The sequence below is a fragment of the Calonectris borealis genome, chromosome 3 (genome assembly GCF_964195595.1).
Source record: "Calonectris borealis chromosome 3, bCalBor7.hap1.2, whole genome shotgun sequence".
Classification (NCBI taxonomy): domain Eukaryota; kingdom Metazoa; phylum Chordata; class Aves; order Procellariiformes; family Procellariidae; genus Calonectris; species Calonectris borealis.
In genome coordinates this window covers 52,815,691-52,835,200 of record NC_134314.1, presented here as the reverse complement: position 1 = coordinate 52,835,200, position 19,510 = coordinate 52,815,691, and the positions used below count along the sequence as shown (strand labels likewise).

General features: G+C 36.0%; 1 protein-coding gene across 2 annotated transcripts in view; it reads left to right on the top strand.

The window, feature by feature from the left end:
• Positions 1 to 19,510, top strand: part of CDK19 (cyclin dependent kinase 19) — a 128,911-nt gene that overhangs the window by 38,836 nt on the left and 70,565 nt on the right. For both annotated transcript variants that reach the window (XM_075145677.1, XM_075145679.1), the window contains exon 3: positions 13,156 to 13,266. In XM_075145677.1, the coding sequence (XP_075001778.1) occupies positions 13,156 to 13,266 (111 nt within the window). The remainder of the gene's footprint in view (positions 1 to 13,155; positions 13,267 to 19,510) is intronic.

Here is a 19,510-nt window from a genome sequence, read left to right as displayed (position 1 = left end):
TAATCAAGCAAATACACAAAATCAGTGAAAAGCCTTGATTTAAACTGGTTCTCAAGTCCCTGATCTGGTGGCTTGCTGGAAGCAGACTGCGCATACCATGAAAGGCTTGTGCTGTTTATGTGCTGCTTTATGCGTTCTTTTCCTTGGTGTTTGCCTTAGCTACATTGGGGGCAGGATAGTAAGCAGACTTAAAATGATTCTTGAGTCTGAATCAAGTACAGCAGCTCTTACTTCTTTGAGTAGGAACATACGTGTATTACATGTTTTGTCCTCAGTGGTGTTCTTGTAATTGCTAAATGGTTTATGTGAACAATCAGACATTCATTAGTGCCCAAACTGGAAAAATCTCAGCCCAGACAATTAGTTTGGCAAAGTTAGGAGCTACAAACATGCAGGAGGCTTGCTATAGTCTTGAGGATTCTTAGTAGTGGGTGATGGCATAATTGTGTAAGAAATTTTCCTAACTTCTATGTATTTCTTTTTCTCCAGGCAGTCTGAAGTTGTTACTCTAGAAGGAAGATGCACATAAATGAACTCTGTCATTTTGGTTAGAATTATAAAAATGTTATTTGCTACCACTAATTGCATGCTTAATGAGATATACCAGGTCTGGAAGAGTTCTGTTGTAGGTCTTGAGAGTGACTTCCAATTACTTATTTCTGCGTAATGTCTGGGACTGCACTCAGTATCTGCACTCAGTTTTCAGGAAGAAAATCTAACGTGAGTGAGTGTTCACGGTATGTTGTTTTCAGGGCCACATGGCTTTTGCTGCCTTGGGCAAAAAGTCAGTTCAGCACCCATTTGCTTGCAGTAAAAGTTACTTTAGAGAAAGATTATATTCAGTGGAAAATTAAATGCAGAACACCACATGCCTAACCTCTCGTGGTGGTAAATATTAATCGGTTACTAGTTTCCACTAGTTACTAGTTTCTTCATTTTATTACCGTTGTTTCAAAACCTCTCTTACAAAACTGATGTTGTTCTGAGTCCTTATGGGTTGTCATAAGAGCATTTGCTATGCCTTGTTTATATTTGCATCTCTTTGCTCACCAAATTTTGTGAATTATATTAAGTCACCTTTGAGCCTTCCCAAACTGTATCAGTCCTTATTGGGGGAAATACTGGTTTTGCTGCATTCATTACCTTGTTGAAGAATTTTTCATATTTAACTGAAGAATGAGGAGATAGCAGGCTTTAGATTACAAACTAACTTTTTTTATCCAGTTGCAGTCTGATCCTGAGAGTATGAGAGGAATCTTGTGGTAGGCGTTTAATGACTTGGGAGACCGCCAATGAACATCTTGTTTTAGCTTGCTTAACACATTAGGTTTGTCTAACGTGTGGCTAAAAAGATTGCAGAAAATTTGGGTAAAAAGTGAAAACCTCTGAGCAAAAGCAGAACAAATTTAACGGGTAATTGTGTTAATAAACACTAAGAATGATCTAGCCTTGCACTTCAAGAGTGAAATGCTGCATTTGTTGTAAATAACTGTCAACACATAGTTACCTCTCTAATTCTTGAGTAAAAGCTCTGAAAGAGTAATATTCTTCAATGAATCTTATCCTGAAACAGTATATAAGAAACCTGATTGTAAAACTATGTGCAAAACTTCTGCTATTTTAAACAGACCCAAGTTAATGAAATGAAAGGAAGTTAAGAACCAAAAAACACTCACATTCTCTCCTCCAGTCTGCAGGCACGTTTCTCACTTGGAGCGTAGTATTAGACTCAATTTATACTTGCAGTTGTAGGCTTGTCTATTAGCTTGTTTAACTAGAGGTAAGACATTAAAGCAGATCAGTTGAAGTACATCAAATTTTAATGGATGCTGTCATTCAGAACTAAAGCGGCTTTAACTTGATTCCCATAAGGAACAGAGGTTTAATGTGCTTAATGTGTTTTGAATTCATACCTCTGATTTGATTTAATTTTCCGTTTAAAGAAGTCTTGAACTATAAATTATATATCTAAACTCCTGCCTCCCAGGCTGGAGTAAGTAGAATGAGTACATATGAAGAATAATAATTAGTTTTTCCTTTTTTTCTTTTTCTCGCTATTTAACTGTAAGAAGGTCATTTTTTCTTTTAATCCTGAAATATGAAAATACATACAATTTATGCCATATAGTACTGTACATCACATAGTGCGATGTACAAGATTATATTATTCCTTTCCGAAAAATCTACTATTTCCGTGATTAAGCATCATGGAAACAGGACCTAACAGAATTGTATCCTGACTGGAGGTTGCTGTTGTGTTGGTGAATCAGTCATCAGTGTTTGATCCAGATAGGGGCATAGGCACTTGATTTAATTTCTTTTCAGTTTCTTAGAGCGTTGGCTTTATGCTGACTGCAGGATAGCTGATACCTGATCTATGACAAAACCAGTAGATGCAAAGTTAAGCCATCATAATTTTTTTTTTTTTCAAACAGTTTTGAATCTCAGGAGAGTGTTGGATTAATACTTTATATTATGAGACGAGTGCCTTTTTAATATGCTGTTGGAAATTCTCAATTATTGTTAGACTGCTGCCTAATTGTAACACTTGATTTATATTCCTGTGTATTTTTGTGTCTGAGAAATAGTTGTATGCAAGTTGCGGTCTTGGATGTGACAGTACTCAGCAGCAGCATATTCTTTGACCTTGAATAATACACTGAGTCCTTTCCAAAGCAGGGGTAGAGTTAAATTCTGGAGTTGGATTTGTAACATTCAGCATGCACGCTTGAGAAGCTGTGTAGGATTTAAGTTACATGACATATGCAACATTTCTTGGCTCTTTCCAGGGCTGGGATACCTTCCTTCAAGCTGCAGGACGTCACCTCTATTTACTTGGAATATTGTCATGAAGTCTTATGTGCTTGAACTGCGTCTTCTCTAGCACTGTGCCCCTTCCATTCATCAGGTCAGAGCAATAGAGAAGAAAAATGAAGTCAGATTTGCCAGTTGGTGGGAGTGCTTTGGTTATTGAGCTGTCAGATTAAGAGGACATGCTGGCAGTCTCCCAGCCAATTTGTTACAGAGCCGAATCTGTTATATATCATCCGAGAGAACCCCTCACGGATTAAATTTTACAGGTGGTTTTGGCAGAGATTTTGGATCTTGGCTATAAGTGCAAAAGGGGTGTTGAGCAGCTCAGCATTGTCACACTTGATGTGCTCTGGGTCTATGTAGAAGCAAACCCAGGAAATTTTCATATCATATGATAGTGAACTTGAGGATCAAAAGCAGAGGCACAGAGTTGCACTTTTCTCGGAGTCCAACAGATGTATTTACCAAGTTGGGAGTCTGGTCATTATCTCTAGTAGGATACAAGAAGTTGAAGTCAGTTAGGTAGAGGAGATAATAAGTAAACTTTAGGAATAAAGGGAAAAATTTAAAAACATTTTCAATGGGAATTCTTCTCAGGATAACATTGCAATCACTGTCCAATCCTTTGCATAGGTTAGAAATTTATTAACTCTTGAGAGGTACATCACTATTAATTATGTAGAGGTTGGAAAAACATACTTTTTGGCCATTCTTTTGCTAAAACACTATTCCTCTTACTCTAGTTCATCTAACAATTATCTTTCTGAAGTCTTTTTGAGAGGAAAACCTACTTTGAAAAATGGACGATTGATCAGAATTGATGTCTAGTCTTGTTGTTCACCCTTCTACAAGGGCTTTGGAAAACCTCAGTTGCGGTCACTGTTTATTCTTTGTGAGACACAGTCCAAGAGCAAGGTGGTAACTGGTTGCCAGGAAATCAGAAAAGTGCAGAAATGTTAGAATAAGCACTGCAAAGGAAAACTAGTTGCAGTTTAAAAACCCAGACTGAATGTCTAGATTTTTGGAATTATGTGACGCTACTTCTGAATTTTAAAGATATATTAGCAAAGTGGTGTGTCGTCCCCGCCCCGCCCCATTGGAAAGACTGTTCTAATACAGCTTTAGGTTTAAGAGTCTTTGTTAGTTTGATGGGAAATTTCTTTATCTTCTCAGTAAAAGAAGAAATTTCTTTTCTAGTCAACCGAAAAGCAATTCAGAGCATCTTAAAATCTTCAGAAATGACAAACATTCCATATTGTTTTTTAGCAGGTCACTTTCTATAGAGGTTTTCAATTTAGTTGTTAGTGTTGTCTGAGTGGGTGAATTTATTTTATTGTAGGCCAAATAAGGAGAAAAATCTTTGTTTTGAGAGACAGAGCTTAAATTTCTCTGTACCTTTCAATTGGGAGGAAAATGGTTATTGTTAAATCTCTGTCAGACTGACCAAATTTGACTACAGAGCTGCCTTTAACAGAAGAGAGAGCATAGAATTAGATTGTCCTAAAGGAAACAAGGTTTCCTTAAGGCAGATGCACAAATTCCATAATAATTCAGATGTATTTTATAAAAAGATATGACAATAAATGATATATTTAATATGTGCACTGGAGCTAAATTGATAATTTATGACCTTAATGTCGGTGTTTTCTTATATAGTTGTATTAAAAAGTAACAATTTTCATGGTTTGGGAGTAATTTTACAACAGTTCTTTCTTTCTATTTAAAAGTCTATGCCTTGGTATACCATACTGGTAACTAAGAAATGGAAAGAATCATTATACTTGTATTTCTGCCTATGTTCTTCAAGAAAAATGCTAAAGTTACTTAATTTCCTTTTACTGGGAACTTCAAGAATTAAAAATGCAGTTACCCTAGTTTCTATTCCTTTATTTTAGTTAAAATGTAATACTTATGAAAAGTCTTTTGCCAAGCTTTTGTTTCAGAATAATAATGTTATTTAGCAATGTCAGACCATTTTCAGCTCCTGAAATGAAAATATTTATACATTAAATACTTTCTTAATCCTTGTCATCGGAGGAGGGTGGGGCAGGTTTTTGTCCTCTTCCTGTCCTGACATTTGGCAATTTACCGGCTAGATTCTGTTCAGTGTCTTTTTACTTATTTATTTTTTAAAACATACTTTATCTTTCTCTTGTGGGAGTTTGGAGCCCTCACAGTTTGGGGGCTGTGTGCTTTAGAGAGGTGGAAGAAAGGAAAAGGTTGAAGGGCTTGTAGAGCAGACTTGGAGGGATGTTTCAATATGAAGGACTGCTTGGGAGAAAACTGATGAAAATTGGGTGCTTGTATAGGAGAATTAGAGGGAAGAAGAGAGTCTGCTTGGACTCATGCTTTAAAGTATTTTAGCTTGTTAATTTTAGTTTGGAGCGTGCCTTGTAAACTGAGGCAGCACTCCTAGCAGTTCATGTAAGAACGGCAGTTGTTAATTTCTGGCATTTCAGTCTGCCTCCCGTACTTCATTTTGCAGCCAAAGGCTGTCCAAGGACAGGGCTTGACCAGAGCAGTATACAAAGTATATGTCCTCTCCGAAGCAGAGCTTAAGCTGCCACTTAAACTTTTACTTTTCTTCTTAGGTTCTTCGGATTTTTTTTTTTTTTTACTTCAGTTATGCAGTAACTCTGTAAGTGGAATTTCTCCAACCAGAAAAGGGAATCCAAATTGGGAAATCCCAAACTTGAGAATCAACTGGATCACTAAAGAAAGCTGAATTTTGAGTAGTTTTTTGATGTGGTACGCTGTTTCAGTTCCCCTCTCTTTTCTTCTTCCTGATAACTTTAAGACCTGTAGCATAGTTAGCAAAGGATTGTTCTTACAAGTTTAGTAAAATTAATAGCTGCCTGTTTTTTCTCTTTTTTATTTTGAGAGGCCCATATATACCTCCCTGAGGGAAAAGCAACAGCATGAGCTCAATATGATAATAGGCATCAGAGAGTCTATGTGGAAAGGATAATATTAATAACACAGAGGAGAGGATCTAGTCTTGATTAATAACATCTAAATAGTTGGAATTTTTAAAGAGCTTCTGAAGGAATAAAATGATGATTTATAGGTTCTTTTGAAAACCCCAGCTTCAATTTAAAACCAACTTCAGTGATCCTGCAAGCTTTGAATATATTCATCACACAAGAGGTGGCTTTAAAATTCTACACTGTGCAATTGCTTTTATGAGCAATCAGGCTCGTGCTTTGGTCTTTCCTATGACTTCTTATGATCCACATCTCTGCCAGTTAAAGGTTTTGGTTCTCACCTTGAAAACAAAGTGCATTTCCATCAAAGAAACTACCAAGGTTTTTCCAGATCAGTTTTAACCACGTAGATCAAAAGACCGAAGTAAACTACGTGAAAGACAGGAACACCTCTTAGATGAGATTGGCCTCAGAATAAATTTCTGAAGATGATTATGGGTTTTGTCATTGCTGACACAGAAATACATGTTTACTGCAAGATTTACTCGTGTAAGTAGTGAGAGCAGTGTTTGTCTTCCTGCTTTCTCTCATTTTTCTTAGGTTTCCTTCACAGTGAGATGAAAGCATCTGTCCTCACCCGGCTTTTGTAGGTGGTAGCTAGAAAGCATTATTCATCCCATGGTGAAAAAGTCTTTCTGTGCAAGAGTTATTTCCTTGAGGAATGTACTGTCTGACTATTTTTGAATGTGCTAAATGGCCTCATAATTGATCATATTGTTTACATTAGTAACAGCGTAACTCTCCTCCTTCTGTCTCACAGAAGTTGTCTTTGTGTTTGGGGGGAAAAAGGCAGAACTTTCTATATCTCAAAAGAGCACGAGATTTCCTGGTTGCTAGTCTACTTCATGTAAAAGTTACTTGCGTTATGTGGTGACAGACAATTTGTAAGCTAAGTTCAAAGAGGTTAAACCAAGTTACTGTAGGAGCTGGCTCTCAATCAGTACATGATCTTTTTCATCTGCTGGAGATGATCAATAAAACCTCACCAAACCCACCTTTCACGAAGGCTTCTACAAAAGCACATACTACATAGACATTACATCACCGAATCTAGTGGCTGACTGTTATATAAATTCATCAAGTAATTTTTTTCCAGTGATGATCAAGCTGCAAATGAGATATGCTGTTTTCCCTGCTATTGAAAAGCTATTCCTGAACCTACCTGTTCATGAGATGCTATCTTGCAGGGTGAATTTCTGTTATCAGTTGTATCTGTTTGTTCTTGAACCATGATTGCCATTTAGCGTAATTATGTCTTTCATCTTCGGTGCTCACACCTTTGTATGTTAGTGGATATCAATCTTATTTCCTTTCAATATTTGATTAGTTACAGTAATTGAGCAAGCTTTTTCTTCCCTGTTGAGGGATAGATTGTTTGCTCCTTTGATCACCCTTTGTCTCTTTCACGGTGAGTTCATCTTTCTGTGTGTGTGTGGAGGGGGAGGTGTTTGAGCATAGGTAAAGAAAACCATATCTAGTATTTTAAAAATACATCACAGAAGCCTTTTATGTATTGATATCAATACATCCCTTTCTCTCTTGTAAATACCTCAACTAGTATATCTAGTATCAGATTTACCCTCTTAATTTTCTTTGTTGTTTTACAGTAATCCAGTTCTACCTTTTTGTGACTTGCACTTCTCAGTCTATAGTAGAAATTCTTGGTTGGTTTCTATGTGCATGAATTCAGATTTTGTGCTGTTAATTTAATCCCATTTCTGTTACCCTTTGTTTATTCAGTCACAGAATAAAGTATCGCAAAAGATGATGTATTACCACACTCCTTTTCTTCATTGGGAATGCCACCTTTATTTAGTCAGATAATTTCATTCACACTCATGATTTTGATGCTAAGATGGGTTTTATTAGTAATCACAATACGTGTTCTTTGATATCTGTCCAAATAGTTAATGTATAGAAGTACTTTACCTTGAAATGTTTTCCATCAGCAGCTGCCTTTTTAGGTAGTTTCTTGCTCTCCTCAAACTTCTTCCAGTTGTCATCTTTCCCATCTGACGAAGTACTTAACGCTTTTACAAAGTTGAAATTTGAACACGGATCTTCTGCTTATGTAGAAAATCAGTTTTCAGAGAAGAAAATCAGGATAGTTTGTTTTTAATACATTTTTCTTTATATTCATGGTTTCAAAATGGTTTTTGCATGCTTTGTGTGATACTGTTCTTGGATTAACAGGTCTGCCAATGCCTTGTCTCCTTTCCCTGTCCCCTTTATAAATATACGTGCTATATTTGCTAATCATATGCTGCTGCCTCTGAGTTCTGCTTGTATCTGACTTGTGCTAATTTTCACTTTCTTAAATGTGAGGCATTTCCTTTATGTGTGTGTTCTTTCTGTCCATGGTCAGTATCATAGCTGTCATTAAAAACTGAGGTAAAATATTTTAGATCTTTATTTTTGTCTTTAAACTATGTGATATCCCACTTTTACTTTTTTCTTGTGCTTGCACACTGTTGTGCTCCTTCTCTGGCTAGACAATCTTTTCCGTTTATTTTGACTTTCCATGCAAAGTCTAACTCAGCTTCACTGCTGACACTTTACATTTCCAATGCTTCAAGCTTCTATACCAATTCTGTTGCCAACTTAACTTTTTCTCAGGCATCAGAGACTTTCCCAACATGAGCTCCACCCCTCCCCTGCTATAAGAGACATTCACTTGTGAGGGAAATGCTCAGTGTCCCTCGTGAAAGAACTTACTCGTTGGACAGCAGAAGAAATTACTAGCAATTCTGCATATACTGTGGAGCTGCGTGGAATCCTTTGGGCTATCCAAATGCAGCATATTAAAATTTGAGACCGTGGCATCAACTAAGAGCTGTGATGAGCAAAGATGCTTATACAATTCTCTTGACCAGAAGAATAATTAAAAAAAATCTAATATGTTTACAAGAAAGCCATTGCACAGGAGAGTCAAAGTTGTACAGATGTTGACAATTCAGAATGATGTCCTTCTCAATGACTTTCTGCCTAAACTGCTTTGTATGATGTTACCAAGAAAGAAATGTACTGTAACTCACCTGAGACAGGTTTTTATTAGCATTTTACTGCAAGTTGGGTTTGATGGAACTTAAATTTTAGAGGAACAATAAGCTAAAGTACTATTAAAATATGATACTGTATTCACTTAGTAATAAATTCTAGCAGTTGCAGATCCTTCTTACATTCAGGTTGTTATCTTGGAATAAAATGTTGTCAGGTACATGGGAATTACTAGGACAGTATATTAATTTCTTCTTTCTAGCTTTAGACTTGAATTAACCCAGCCTCCAAACTGATTTACTTCTGCAGAAGACCTAAGAAAAATAGCATTGGTATTATGTTTCATTCATCTGTTTTGTATGTTTAAAGTTTATACGGCAATCTGTGGTGCAGAAAAACTATAGACAATGATTTACTGTGTCTTTGAAGTTGTCCTTAGGATTCTAGGTATGGCTAAAGTGCACGTTTGTGGAGTGTGTTTATGGTGATGAACGGACATACAACCATTTCAGAAAAAGGTGCATGACTTAACTGTTAGATGTATGTGGCATGTGACAGCTAATGAAGTGAGTAGCGGAAAGGTGAAACTGCAAGATGAGCCATTAGACTTGGCTAAAGTCTTACCTAAATGTAGTTTTACGACTCTCTCTCTTTTTTCCCCCTTCTGCCCTGTATCTCCTACTTGGACAATGTATTTAAAAACGAGTTCTTTAGCTCCCTTATTCAAAGAATTTGAGGTCAGGTTTGTTCTCAGCCTGCACAAAGGCAGTAGGAACCCCCAGCCCTTCATAGCAGAAGCTGGCAGAAAAGCAAAAGTGGCAAATCTAACATGAGATGAGTTAGGTCTTTGTTTTCGAGATTAGAGTTAGCTGAAGAACTAGGTGCTACACTTGGCATCCTTTAAAGCAATAAATAATTTTGAAGCCATTTAGACAAAAAATAATGACAATACGGTTAGGTGGTTGGTGTAGCAGTTAAATATTGCCAAATTCTAGTCAAACAAAAATCGTTAGGGTAGGTAGTTGATATAAACTGTGATGCAAGTAGCTTTAAATATGTCCCCGTGTTTTCACATGGTGGGCTTCCACCTGTCTGCTTTAATGAAAATATTGTTTCTGAAGTCTCTGATTTCTTTTTAGCTAAATCTTAGATCAATGCTTGTCTTTGAAACACTTGTCTGAAATTTGCTGTATCTTGATTTCAATAGCTGTGTATTTGGTTCTGCCCTATATTCCTTTCTGATCACGTCTTTCCAGTACTGTTTGAATGAGACTCCTTATCTCTGCTCTTTTTGTACCTGTGAGTAACATCGGTTCAGTTCCTGTGGTCCCCCTCTCTTCTGCTGTAGTCCGTCTGTAGAGGAGATTATTTTTAGACATAGATCTGACCAACATTTCTGTTCATGACTCAAGCTAGTCACTTCTACCCTAAGCTATAGTTTTTGGTCTCGTCTAATTGGTGTTTAGCACCATTGCAAGCCCAGTGTAGCTAGAGCGGTGCTCCCGTTCTTGACCCAGTGCATTGGACTCGAGAGCTGACGTTTCCTTGGTCTGGCTCCCGCTGCTGAAGCACTGGCTGCTGCGGCACTGGTAGTCTTGACAGCCAGAATGCAACAAAGCCTTCTGGTTTGGATGTGTGCCACTTCTTTCCACTTGAAGCTTTCTATTTTACATGAAATTCCTTACGGCCTGCTGCTATATTAGGGTTGTGGCTCCATAGAAGAAGACGGTGTAAAGATCCGTTATTTGCTAAAACTACAAAAGCACTTCCAAAATGACTATCCATGGTAATTGCAAAGCATTCACTTAAGATAGACAAATGAGAATACACAAAAATTGAGTTGTCTTCCTCTTTAATTAACAAATTTGTTCATCTGTTGGAGCACAGAATAGGTAACACAAAAGCTTATTTAAATATTCTTAATAATAACTTATCAGTATTTCCTATTACACAGTTAGATGGAACAAGATAATTTGACAAGTTTTCAGTCTGGTTTTTGATATTGGTCAGTGTCTAACACAACTACAGAATGAGTTTAAGTCAGGGAATCAAGTCCTTAAATGTTCTGTATAAATTATGAATATCTTCTTAAATATAACTGTTAGATAAGATGTGTTTCAGTAAGTATTCATGTCTCTGGAATGTTTTGCTTTATAACTGCTCTGCTTGAGAGAAAAACGTACATTGTTAAGGCTGCTACCTTATGCCCCTATGATCAAGGTATTGGCAACATCTCTAGTTGCAACTTTAAAAATAACCTTATTGCTTTTAACATGTTCGTTTAGAATATGGTTTAGAAAAATTGCTAGATTTTCTGAGCAGAACAGACTTGAGAAGCAGGTGGGTAAAGAGTGCATCTGTAACCTGTGTAAGCAGACTTTGTTAGTTTGGTGGGAGCTCTTGCCATCTATGGCTGCAACTATAACAGTCATCCAGTAGCTGAAAAATACAGCGTCAGAACTTTTTTGCAGAGACAATTGCTGGCCTTAGAGTGCTCCATTCTTCAGCTTCTGGTCAGATACAGACATTCTCTGTTAGAAACTCAACACGTGTAGTGTAAAACCAACATAAGGATTTCTTCCTCATGTTCTTATGTTTTTTACAAAAATCAGCGTTTAGGATCATAGCAGTAACAGTTGGATTGTGTCATGTGAAAAATGCTGGTTTTGGATAAGTATGCTTGTTGTCTTATCTAAATTGAATCAAAAGAGGAGAACAATGCGTTAGACATAACTTACTCATTGTAAATGTGTGTATGTCGTTGTTTTGGATAAGAAATTTACCACTTTCTTTAATATGAAAGTATCCTTTTTCATGACTTACGTGAAAAAGAGAGGTTTCAGATTTCATTTATTGATCATGCTCTTCTGACAGATGGTGACCACTGCTACATACAGTTTCTCTGTGTGGACTGGTGTGAGCAGTGGTGTTTGAGAGCTGCAGAATATACACATTCCTGTCTTGTTTTCGTATAGCACCTTTCTGTTAATGCACAACACTTTAGGCATTGTTTCTATTCTTATGCTCTACATATTTCTATTACCTTGTTTGTTATATGCTAGCATTTGATATGGATTTGATATCTCGTAATTGATACCTGGGCATGACAGTTCATTAGGGAGGAATTTCTTTCTTTTACGGCTAGAAATGTTTAGACTTAGGGAGAGGAAGAAACAAAAAGAAGAAAACACTTCCTGCATGGTAGAAAAAGCATTTAAATTATTTCATTTGCTGGAAAACTGGAATAGATTTAAGCAGTTGTAATATTCTTTAGAAGATTTGCTATCTTGACAGATATCTGTATAGCCAAAGGATAATATAATTTAAAATGAATCCTTTTCCTTTTTGTTTCCGTAAAATAAACATCTAGAATCTTTTTCTGTAAGGTGAAAAAGGAAGATTCATTTCTCTCTCAAATGTGCCTTGGAACCTACTCCATTTACTATTTTGCCATTATAAATTGATTCTTGGCAATTTATATACTAGTGCTGCAGATGCAAGCAATTTTCAGGTAAAAGAGAAGTGATCAATCACTTTTGTGACTGCAGTATGGAGGAAAGAAAAAAAAGAAGTGATTCCTTGGAAATTATATTTTGGGGAGTACCACTTCCCAACTCCTCCTGAGGACTGATTTAATCTGGCAGAAGGGTGACTTCAGCAGTGGTGCCTGCTTTAATGTGCTGTCTAATTAGTCATGAAACCTAGTTTTCTTTCTGGCAAGCAGTAAATAAGCATGGGTTTATTTCTGGATTACAGGACAGTAGTTGAAACAACCATTAGGAAAAAAAAAATGGTTTTGGTAAACTTTTCTTTAAAAACACCCTTATGTTCTGAGAAGAACAACCCAGTGGACTTCCAGGCAAGCGAGGCAGGGATCCAATGTAAAAGAAAATTATTGGTAACACAGTAATTATGTGGTGATCAAGAACTGTGTTGTCCACACAAAGAATTGGACCAGCTGCACAAGCTTCATTCTGGCATCCTTAAATCCTGATGTTCACTTTTGATAACAGAACAGTTACGTTTGTGTGTAATAACATCCTTCAAGATAGAAGCTGAGGGTGAGTGGGATAAATGGGTAGGATGGGCAGCTGTGTGCCGAGTGTGGGACTGAGAGACAGGTAGCTAGTGATGGGTCAGCTGTGCTTGCAGAACAGTAACCTATGCCAGGGAGGCTGTGTATATCCTGATTTTGACGTTTTGAAGATAATGTGTTGAATCAGAGGCATCTTTTCTTCTAGGGCCTGTTTTAGGATTTCTTGTTTGCTATTTGTGCTAAGACCTGTTTTGTTTTTTTGTTGTCGTGATTGCTTTTCTTAACAAGCACAGAAGTAACAAGAGCTTCTCTGTTTCTCTGCAGCTTTTACGAGAGCTGAAGCACCCTAACGTGATTGCATTGCAGAAGGTTTTCCTTTCTCACAGTGACAGAAAGGTTTGGTTGCTGTTTGATTATGCTGAACATGATTTGTGGGTAAGTACAGATTTTCCTGAGTGTTTGAGGTAGTGTAATATGAACTTGTTCAAACTGAAGTGTGTGTGGCGTACCTTCATATAGTGCAGAGATGCATGAATTTCTCACTCTGTAACTATTAAAAATATTAATGTCTAACTGACATCCTGTTCTTGTAAACTTTAAAACCTGCAAAAGGCTGTGTAGAATTTTTTGAAGTCAGATTTCATTTTGAAGCTAAAAGAATTTTCCTACAAACTTTAATTGGAATTAAAGAAAGCATTCCTAAATTGAGACTTTCTAAAGTAGAGTTTGGAAATGTATTTAATATTCCCCCCTGCCCACACACACACACAGAGGAGTGGGACTGCTTTATGGATCCTCTCACTGAGGTATAGTGGAAGTGACCAACATTCAATCATCTAATTCTAAACAGCAAATTTGCGACAGTATGTGTGGAAGGAAAATAAGTAAAAAAAGTAAGCACTGCTAATTGGGCCTACTGATGGACTATCGCTACGTGGAAAAGGATTAGAGACTTAGATGTCTGTTTTTAAGTTTTCAGCAAAATATGATATGATTTGATTCTATCTATTGTAGAGGTGGACATCAAAGACATCATGAGTTGAACTCAGATACAGATATTCAAGCTCCACACCTATTGATAAGATGTGAGTTGCTTGGACCTGGATTTGTGTTTAAACCCAAAAGATATCAAACACTTACCAAGAGTAATCAATATGTTTATGATTCCTTTGAAAATACTGGCAAGGAGAGGAAGTGGTAATATTAATTCCAATATTACTTTTTAAGGCTTCAGTAATATAGAAGTTGCTATTACTAACATTAGTGACAAATTGCTCAATTTTTTTGTACTTGGCGCTCAAGACACAAAATTGTAATCTGGAAGGAAAGTAAACTTAGACCATGCAAAAAGATACTGCTGGCTCAGAACAAGTAAAGTCATGGTATTTCATTCCCCTTCATATGATTAAAAATATTTAATTTGATTTCTCTTATGGGGTAGCAGCTTTGTATTCTAAAAGTTTTCTTCATCAGAGTTCAGTGTACACTGAGAGTTTGTGTATTTCTCACAACTGGTGACAGTGATGATGAATAGGAATGCAGCAGCTAAAACTTCTGTTTGGACAGAATTTATTTGTGCATCAATTGAGTTTACTCATTTTATAGAACAACCACAACAAACACATTTTACTGCTACATTGAATGGCATGTTTAAAAGACTTTTTTTCTAACCTTTTCAGTTTGAATTTATTTTGGGCATGTGGTTTTTACACTACGTGGTGATTTTTCACATGATTTAACAGCTTTAGATAAAGAATCACTGCAGTCTAATGTTCTTACCACTCCTCACATCTGACTGGGTATTGGTCATAGTCTCGGTGAAGTTATTTCTTTTCTATTATTTGAGACTGAAATGTTTGTTACACTAGTTATTTGATGTGAACTGGTCTCCCACTTCCTAACTCTCTTACTTTTTTTTTCTATGGGGCATGCTACACAAATCATTTCTCCTTTCCTGTATAATTGCCCATGTTTCGTTGCTTCTTAAGCCTTTGCCAGGAATGCTTTTTTCCTCCCTTGCATACAGTTAGCCACGTTCAAGGCACTCTTGGTTCTGGCTTAACCTTGGTCCTCATTTCCTTTATCGTCAGCACTTCCCAAGCATCGCTCTTAATTCCCCTTTTGTCTCTTTTGCTCACTCCCAACTTTGTGTCTTTTTCCACGCTGCCTCCTACACATGGAACAGCCTCCCAATTAACGTACGTAAAGATCCTTCACTATCCTCCTTCAAAAAACTCCTGAAAATCCACTTACTTTGTAACGCATTTCAGTAATAACAACCACTTGTCATTCTGTCTGTGTTGTGTTGTGTTTTGCATTTCCTGTGCTTTACAGCTTGTGCCCTTTCAGCTCTTTGGGGTGGAAATCATAGTAGGGGACTGGCACACTTTGTTATTGCTTAGCACCATGTGCTCCCCCAGCACTACATAAAAACAAAATAAGTCTATTCATTGTGGGTATCAGTTTAGTAGGATTTAAGTTTTGGAATTGTAGATGTGCTGTCACTAGAGAGATGTAGATTCCCAGAGACCAACAGTTTCAAATGTAGGTAGCTTAGAGTTACTTACCAAAATTTGTCTGTAAAATTTGTCGTCCTTTTGTTCAAAACTGCCCAGCTTTAGTAACTCCTCTTGGCTTCAATGAGAAGAGTAAATGCTCATCACTTACAAACATCCAGATTAATTAAAATCATTAAATTTTCAGCTTCTGTACTGGAAACATTTGGCAAGAGATGAATAAACTATATTAGATGCTATCTTATTTTGTTCATTTTGTAATACTGAAAAAAAATTGTCCCATTCTAATGAGGAAAAGTGATGGTGCCAATTAAGCTTATTAAAAAGTTCTTTTATGGTGAGCAAGAACTTTTTTTTTACTTTGTGTTTAATTCCCAAGGATTAGACTGCTCAAATCTGTAATTTGAGTATAGATAGCAGCATACTTAATAATTTGCTGTAACTTCTGTTGATGCCATTACCAAGGGATGAAGAAAGCTATGCTAATTTGAACTACATTTGACAGGTATTGGTGAAGACTTACTATGTTGTCCTTGTCTACAAACATATTCACCATTTAATAACTAAGCCTATCAAAGATTTTTCCTTCATCACCTCTGAAGTTACATTATACAAAACAATGCAAAGCCATTAATGAGATGACAATAAAGAGTGTCTAAGAATATAGCAATTCTTTTGACCAATTGATTTATAACTCTTGTTTGCTTTCATTACCAAAATTCTTAGTGTAATCCACAAATTATTTCCTTATTTTTCTTGGCAATTAGTCTCTCTCAACTGGTAAAGTTCTTAGGCTGTTGGATGTGCCACATACGTTAATTTATAGTGTATTGTCTACACTGTCATCGCTGCTTATATATGCTTGTACTATGAAGTAAATGCAAGATTCCTTGGCTTGTACCTCAGTGTAAAAGCAGCATCTGACGCAAGGTTAAAAATGTGTATGTCCACAGACGCCACTGAATAGCTCATAACATTATAAGCCACATGCTTTCTTAATTCCTGGTAACTCGCTTCAGTCTCACACCTTTATATTCCAGTTGTCTGAAACTTTCAGCTTCAGATGTTCATAACCACAGAACCAACCATCTCCTCTTCCTTCTCTTGTGAGTGACATTCCTTCTTCAATGTCTACTCGTGAGGTCTTGGATGCTTTTAATCCAAATTGTATCCAGCTTTTCTGCCTTGATTAATTTATGTTGAGATTAAAAAAATATGTAATTCAGTTAACACATAGCTGACATAATCTTAAGTCCATGAGTGGAACTGATACTATTTTTAAGTTACCTTTTCCAGTACACAGCTAGAACTTCATAGTCTTACAAACTATGCATAGATGAAATCTTTCCAAGAAAAAGTATAATTCCTTCAACTGATATGTGTATTTTTCTGCAATGTTCATTTTTGAGCTAAAAAAAAAAAAAAGTAGCTTTAAATGCATGAGTTTTTGCTGGTTTATCCCTAAGGAATAACTTATTTTCTTATTCAACTTTCATGTATGTTCTTATTTTACCTTAGTCTTAAGTTGTATACTGCTGTCCAGAACTTCCTACATAAAGCTGATGCACTTTAAGACATTATTCAAATTTATATTAAATACATTAAATGCATGATGATTACTTAATTGGACTTTAAGAAGAGTTTGATACAAATGAGATCTGCTCTAGAGGTGAATTCTATTTGTTGTCAGTGTAGTTACTTTTAGCCATTGGAGAGGTTATAATAGAGGACTGACTTTCTTTTGTTCCTAGCTACTCTCCTATATTTTTGCAGCATCAGTTTTTTAGTATTGGAAATATTTTCTAAAGCACACATTTTTGGTTTTAGTACTGCAGATAAGCACACATTCAATGTCTTCAATTCCATAGTCTCTATATTTTTAAGTGGGATTTTTGATTCTAAGCAACATTTTTGTAACTTTTTTTTTAAATGTTCTAAATTGATAGGGTATCTACTTTTCTAGTTTTCTAGCTATGGTACAGAGTTAATTCTCAGACTCATTTAATATGTGTGTGTGTAACTTCAAAGCTTTAAGATCCCCTTTTCTGGAAATCTATGTTGTAACTTGAATCAGAAGCGTCTGAATTTTTTTTTTTTTATCTCATTCTGAAAAACAGTGACATTTTTATCAAAGTGAAATGTGTTGAATGTGTTATATAGCCATAAAAAAAAACATTGTCGGTTCTTAATAAGTGATTAAATAAATTATTAACTATGATTTGATAATATTGAACGTGATGATACATTCACTATCTAAGACCAGTTAAACCATGATCTGGGTATTTTTTAGGTTTGGTTGAATGTTTCTCTCTTATTATTAGATTCTAGTGATCTCTAACAACTAACTGCTTAGCAGCAAATACCACTGAGAAACTTGGAGTAAAATTCATCTTGAAATTATTGTTGGTAATAATAAAAACATATGGACAGACTAGCTTTGTATTGTATGAAATTCTTGTTATGTATATATTCTTCTTTTTAAAAATGTAGGATAGAGATTATAAGCGTAGTTGTGTGTACCTAAAAATAATCATCAAATAATGGAAAGGAGAAAATATTCTTCCTACATGTGAATTTTGTAACACTAGCTGACTCTCTCAATATACAAATAAATATACTTAATTTCAGCTAACAATATTTTGAATAGTGTTCTTATAAATAATGCTCTTATATGTTAAGTGAAATTGTGAGGGTTTTGCATACTGATTTGTGCAATAAACCTGCACGTTTGTTTAATCACATGAATGTTTTCTAATGGATCTGAGTTTTAAAGTCTTCCTCAAATATGGTGTAATCAGTTATAATTCTTTCTTCTACTAGGCTTCAGCTTTGCTCTTAATCATGAAGATAATTCAGATGCTAGTTGATCACAAATATATTTATATACATGAAAATACTTCTCTCAGTGTAACAGTTTTATTTTTCTCTTAATTTTCTATAGTCATGTGTATGTTTTTGGTTTAATTCAGTCCTGCTCCACTAGGTGATTCTTTGTACAGTTTTCTCTGTCACGTGCATGTTTACCAATATAAGATTCTGCTGGCTGGCAGAAGAATGTAAGATTTGTGGGGCAGAAGGGAGTGGACTGGCATAGATTTTGATTGCTTTAAAGTTACAATTTTTATCATAAGCCATTGTTACAGAAAGTCTTTATGGCGTGATTTATCCCTTCCAAATACAACGAATGGGGTCTTTTTGACACTAAAGTGATGGTTGGATTTCTTGCAGAGAGCAGCGCCATTCCTTGTCAATGGGGCTCTGTTCTGAGAATAGCTTCTCACATCACAAAACTTGCTTTTTGTGGGTTCACTTTCTGGACCACGAAGTGTGAGAATTGGAGGAGACAATAGATAGGAGTAGACTGCAAAGACAGAGGCAAGGGTGCAAAAGCATAAAGTGTGTGAAGAATTAACGGGAACAGAGTGGCGTGAATACTAGGTGTTTCAGATATATACTGAAAGGGTAGTTGAATTCTGATGTTTTTTATTATCACGGAGAGTTATTTTGACATATTTAGGTCTGAAAGATCTCGAAGAACAAGAAAGACCCCAGCAGAACCTGGAAAATGATACTGAATCTGTTGGCTCAGTGCTTCAAAGCTTAGTTATTTAAAGCAAGTTAGCTTTAGCAAAAGTTAGTGTATTAAAGCTCCTTTCACTGTTACTTGAAATGTTGACCTCTTGTCAGTTGGAAATGGATTTTTTCATTAGACAGTTTGGTTAATGGCATTCTAAAGAAGATATTTGATGATGGCAGTGTCCTAGCATTTAGAGGAAGGCTGTTGAGGCATATTTTCCTCCCCCCTCCTGTTTTGAAGGACTGTTATGTGCTGATTGCGGTAATGCTCCCAAAATTGGAAACTTAAGTGATTGCTGTAGAAATACTTTTACCCACTTTTGATTTTATTTTCTTTTACTTGTGATATACCCTTGACAAAATTTTGTTAGTGTCTGAAACTTTGGTGTCTGAAATGAGTCCTAAGTGTAGGCTTATGAAGCTGTGATTTATTTTTGGAACAACAAACTAATGTTACTCAGGCTAGTTGGGTCTATCTTTGCTTCCTCTTTTTGAAAATTGTGCAAACAATGCACGTTTAGTTTTTATACCACCTTTAGATTTTGATTTATTCTTCCATAGCCTTTTAAGTGCTTTACATTTAACGC